Consider the following 6000-nt stretch of genomic DNA (forward strand, 5'->3'; position numbering starts at 1 on the left):
AACCAATAGAGTGGGGTTTCTTTTATCTACATGCCAATCATCCAGACACATTAGCTCCACAAGTTCTTGGTGACTTATTTTGTGCATCTTATTCACTTCTCTAATATGATTTGTATTGACAAGAACCAGAGTGTTCGGATCAGGCAATTCATGACAAGAACCAGAGTGTTCGGATCAGGCAATTCTTGACAAGAACCAGAGTGTTCGGATCAGGCAATTCATGACACTTACCCTGTCCTTGACCCTGAAGTAAATTTTCTGAAGGACATCATCTTTGATGACTTCAATGGACATCGTGCTCATAGCAAAGAAATCCCAGGCCATGCTTTGCTGATCATTTTTAACAAGAGCTAAAATTATACAATATAAAACTGATGAAGAAATGTGTTCAGCATACTCAATATTGTTTTCATACATACCATAGAAGGATGTTTTCATTTTCAATTTCAACAAAACATGAAATGAAATTTTCCACGCACAAGTCAATGGATAACTAAGCAAAAGTATTGTTTTCCTTTTCTTTTCAGGTAACCCTTTTTAGGAGGAAATTAACACACCAGGGAAATTCGATATGGATAAAAAGTGTAGGATGTGTACAATGATTGAAATTGAAAATTTTCATATTTACTTTATTTAGTCAAAAAATGCAGTTTTAGTAGAAAGTAATCTGAAAAAATTTAAAACCCTTGCCATCAATCTACTTATTGGTACAATGAAGAATTCAACAACAATCCTTTACATGTTTTAACAGTCATACAATAAATACATTAATTTTTCTACATTAAAGGGGCACAACTCTGTTACAAAACATCAATATCTCCAGGCGTTTAGAAAAAACATCAGGGAAAACTGGTCGTAACAGTCATTTTTCTAAGTTAAAGGTGCACAACTCCATCAAAAATCAACGAACTGGAACAAAACTCAAACTCGATCTGTAACTCATCATTATACATCTGCATACAAAATATCAGTTCAATGTTTCAAGACATTTAGAAAAAAGTCCAGAAAACTGGTCGCAACAGTAATTTTTCAAAGTTAAGGGGGTACAAATCCATCAAAAATCAATGAACCTGAACAAAACTCAAACTCGATCTGTAACTCATCAATATACATCTTCATACAAAAAATCAATTCAATGTCTCATGACATTTAGGAAAATGTCTGGAATACTGGTCGTAACAGTAATTTTTCTAAGTTAAAGGGGCACAACTCTAATTAAAGGCGTTTAGAAACAAGAGGCCCACAGGCCTTATCGGTCACCTGAATACTAGTGAAAAATTATCACTACTTTCATGGGCTATGAAATCCAGAAAAAAATTCCCTGTTCTGAATATCTAAGCTAAATTCTAATGTTCAGCAACAGTATAAAACAAGATGTGTTCTTAAAACTTCACGGCCTTCAAAAGTGCATACACTGATGAAAGGCTTTAAATAATATAGGTGTATTAACATAAAAACATATGACTAATTTGGACTCATCCTAAAGTCATAATCCTGGGTTTTGATTGAAATTCACCATCTTTTGTACATCCTTTCCTGCTATTTCTAAGTATGCATTTAGATTTTATACAGCATCAGCAAACTTACACATGAATATTATATACTAAGTTTGGCCCCACCCTTGGGTCAGAACCCTTACTCTGGGGATCATCAAATTTACAATATCTTGGTAAAAGATTACCTGCTCTATCCATTTAGTTTCAATAGCACCAAAGAAGATGTTATTTAAGTGTTTTACACATAAACACTATACCAAGTTTGGCCCCGCCCTGGGGTCAGAACCCCTACCCCGGGGATCATGAAATTTACAATTTTGGTAGAGGCCTTCCTGCTCTCCTTCACCATGCATTTAGTTTTCTTACACGTGTGTGGTTCTTGAGAAGAAGATTTTTGAAAATTGGTCAATTTTGGGCAGTTTTTGCCTCACTCCTAAGGCCCCAGGGATACTGGAGACCTGAAATTTACAATTTATGTGCCCCTTGTCCCAAAGATACTTCATACTAAATATGATAAGAATTGGACTGGTAGTTATCAAGAATAAGTTAAAAATGTTCAATTGTTAACGCACAACTGACGACAGATGACAACCGATTGCAATAGGTCACCCAAGTTTACTCAGGTGACCTAAAAAGTCCAAAACACTGGGTGTTGCAGAATGATGACAAGGGTAAAACTATATGCTCCAACCATTTTGTAGATCACATACAAATATTATTACGTTATATTGTTCATGGTGGAGAAAAAATCTCATACTACTATAACCTAGCTCCTCAAATTTTCTAACCATACACATATCTTGGATCATGTCTCGATCAATGGAGTGATGGTCAGAACAAGTACTTGGTTATTTATAATTATAGATTGCCCCAAAGTAATTTGTAATTGTATAAACTGAGTCCAAGATGGGTTTATTTCTTAATTAAACAAATATCAAGGGACCCCAAAATTATCTCATAATAAGCAGTATCTAAATTGAATGTTATATACAACTTCATTGTAAATGAAATCCATTGTACTCTGGTATTTTGATACACAAGACCATTCTGCATCATACATAATGTAGAAAACAGAGCACACTGGTAGGCCCTGAAGGGGGGCCAGTACTTTATCAGGAGGATATAGAATGAGAACTTTTGTACACTCTCAAGGACTGTAACTTACTCTTTTTACTAGCATCATCTTCTAGATCCAATTTTCGACAGAGGATTTGGTAAAATGAGAATCCCGTGTCCTGAATCAAGTTGTAAAGCTCATCAAATGCGGGATCTCTTCTCTATAAAGACAAGTTATTGGTGATAACTCAAAATTCAAGTTTATTTCAATTTATTAATATGATAAAGTATATAAATTCATAAGACAAACTTCAGACATTTTATTCTCAAAATACCTGTATTCAAGTCAAACTCAAGTATTGTTAATAAAAAAAAAGATTTTCTAATTCTCGGGCACCATTGTTTCAACCTGAAAACTACTGCATTGCTCAATTGCATAAAATTTCGAAGAAAATTAAAAGTTTTCAGGACAACAACAGCAAATATATTGGGGTTAAAATAATAAATGTGTGATTGTTCAAAGAATTGTATGACTAAATCATTGGTAGCTCAAAGCATTATGTGATGAACCTGACAGTTAAGAATAAGTTAAATTCCTACTTGAACGAAAAGAAGTAACTCAAGCAACATCATGCTATCCAGCTGAGTAAAAATGAATAAAAAAACCAGCCTGTGACATTGAAATCACTGACCCGAGAATAAAATCACTGACCCGAGAATCAGAAAACTTATTTGCATGCAAACCCAAGTTGTAATTTTCTTTTAGGATGTCATTATAATAAATAAACCTGTGTATAACAATATGTTGATGGTGTTACTGTTGGGGCAAACACAGCTACACATGTACATGCAGGGATCCAGAAATTTCTCCCAGGGGAGTGGGTTCAACCCCTGAATGCAGATTTCTCCAAGGAGGTTCTACCTGAATGTACAAACACTTATGTATTGGGGGAAGGGGGGGATGGACCCTTGGTCCCACCTCTGTATCTGCACTCAAACAATGGAATTAAGATGTTTTGTTGCAGCAAAAAAAAAAAAGAAAAAAAAGAAGACAACAATAGAAAAACTTTGTAGTATTATGAAGTTTGCACAACATTCAAAAGCCCATAAAATTTCAAACTAATTATGATCATTTAATGTAAAGCTTACATTTACATATTTACTTATTACATACATTATTTGTTTATATGTACATGTATTGTATTAGAACCTGTATATGAATTATGTTGGCAGGCGGTATATTGTAGATATTAGGTTGACACGTTATTCGGGCAGGAATCTCGGCCACGTCTATGTTTCTCTGTATATACATGGTTAAGCTCACAGATCAGCTCGAGCTTCATTGGATTTGTATTCGGGTTTGTTGGTTACCCGCTGGGATCAGCCCCGGGTAAGCTCCCTGGGATCAGCCCGGAGCTTCATTTCCATTCAGTTTTGCATGCATGGGGATTTGCTCATTCAGCTCCCTGGGATCAGCCCGGAGCTTCAGTCTGTTTTCTCGCCCGCTGGGATCACCCCGGGCAGCTCCTTGGGATCAGCCCGGAGCTTGTTTTGTGTTCATTAACCCGCTAGATTCAGTCGCGGGTAGCTCCTTGGGATCAGCCCGGAGCTTCATCACTCCTTTTGGACCCGTTGGGATCAACCCGGGGTAGCTCACTGGGATCAGCCAGTTGCTTAGTTGTGGTTTTAGTCCAGATGGTCGTACGTGACCTGCTGGGATCAGCCCAAGGCTAGTTCACTAGAGTTAGTGTAGAGTAGAGTAGAGTACATATAGTTATGTAGTATTGGAGTTATAAGAATGAGAAGCCCCCAGAACGCCAAACTGTATTTTATTTTTTGTTGTTTTGTACATATTGTATGTTCTTCTGATGTAGGCATGTATGTTAGTAATCAATATGAGTTTTCAGTTGGATATGTAAATAAATGTTAAACTCTGACTGTCTGGTGGTTGTGTATAAATTGTAACAATTCTTCTATCAAGGCAAGCAAAGTGGCATGGTGTATGGGCATGCATGTAAAATTAATGCCAATAAGACATATCATTGGCTGCATGGGGTATACCAAAGAGTTGAAACTGGAAACTTGATGCAAGCAGTTGCTATATCTACATGTATATGCAGATCAGGATTTTCTACTGCATATGCAACTGCCAATTTTATCATTTGTATTATGACATCAAAACAAAGACCATGACATGATGACCCGGCTATGATCGGTACTACATTTTATAATACATTGATGACCCGGCTATGATCATGCAGCTATGATTGGTACATTTTATAATACATTGATGACCCGGTTATGATCAGCTATGATTGGTACTACATTTTATAACACATTGGGCCTACTCATTTCCAATCAATATAGGTCACGGGATTGTGTAGGGGATCATCAGACAGGATGTTCTGGAGAAGATGGAAACTATATTGGTGACCTAGGTTTGTTTATATCAACAAAAACTTTGTTTTGATGAATAATTACGTATACTTTTAGTTCGAAAATTATCTGTCCTAATCTTTAGAGCTTGTTAAATAATTTGAAATGACATTCTATAAATTCTGGAGGTCTGAGGAAATTATGTCAGTTTTAAATTCCTTAATCATGAAAATCATATTCATTTCTATAACACATATGTCAGGGTAAAGCAAATCAATAACTACAAATCAAATCATAAGTTACGTCATTAGACATCTAAACATGCACGGCATTGTATCACCAGTAAACATCTAGCTTGTTACAGCATTAATACAGACACATGCATACTCACTTTTCCCTGTTTACAGAAACAGAATAACCACCATCATTTTTTTTTAAATTACAGTACTAATTTTATTCAACACAGAATACATAATGAATCGTTACAATTTAAGTCACATGTGTATATTAAAATATTGCAAAATTATCCCTTTAGTAATGAAATATCTTGGGTGCTCATATTCTGGGGAATTAACATATAATAACAATTTTGTTATGTACATTTTAGCAATCCATGAAAATGACTCCAATTTCAAGACCCCCCAACAAATTAAACTGATTTCATTGAACAGAAGTTACACCATTAAATAAGTGACATACATGTATCGTAAGCAAACTCCAGAGTAAAGCCAAATCTAATGACTGACTTAATGTTAAAGGTTGTACACATACTGTTAAATAAAACCTTATGTTGCAGGATTTATAGACTTCAATGGAATCATGCATATACAAGTATTTTCATAGATCTATAATTAAGTTTTGTTAAAAGATTACATTTCTACTACATAATAGATTGTTAGTGTCAAATCCATTTACAATTTAAAGTTACATTGTTAACAAAACAAATTAAAATGACTAATAAAAATTAAAGAGATATTTCTTCTGAAACACTCATTCCTTAAATGGTAAAATTTCTAGATTTACAGTATTTCAGTTAAGCACAAGCAAGACACATTATGATTGCTGTATAAAC

At 35.0% G+C, this 6000-nt stretch overlaps 1 protein-coding gene across 12 annotated transcripts in view; it reads right to left on the reverse strand.

Moving 5' to 3' along the window:
• The window catches only part of LOC125658011 (inositol 1,4,5-trisphosphate receptor type 2-like), a 122730-nt gene that overhangs the window by 23639 nt on the left and 93091 nt on the right, over nt 1-6000 (reverse strand). For all 12 annotated transcript variants that reach the window (XM_048889036.2, XM_048889034.2, XM_048889027.2 and 9 more), the window contains 2 exons: nt 2662-2773; nt 232-350 (listed from right to left, as the gene is read on the reverse strand). In XM_048889036.2, coding sequence (XP_048744993.2) covers nt 232-350; nt 2662-2773 — 231 coding nt within the window. The remainder of the gene's footprint in view (nt 1-231; nt 351-2661; nt 2774-6000) is intronic.

This window comes from Ostrea edulis, chromosome 9 (assembly GCF_947568905.1).
Source record: "Ostrea edulis chromosome 9, xbOstEdul1.1, whole genome shotgun sequence".
Taxonomy (NCBI): Eukaryota; Metazoa; Mollusca; class Bivalvia; order Ostreida; family Ostreidae; genus Ostrea; species Ostrea edulis.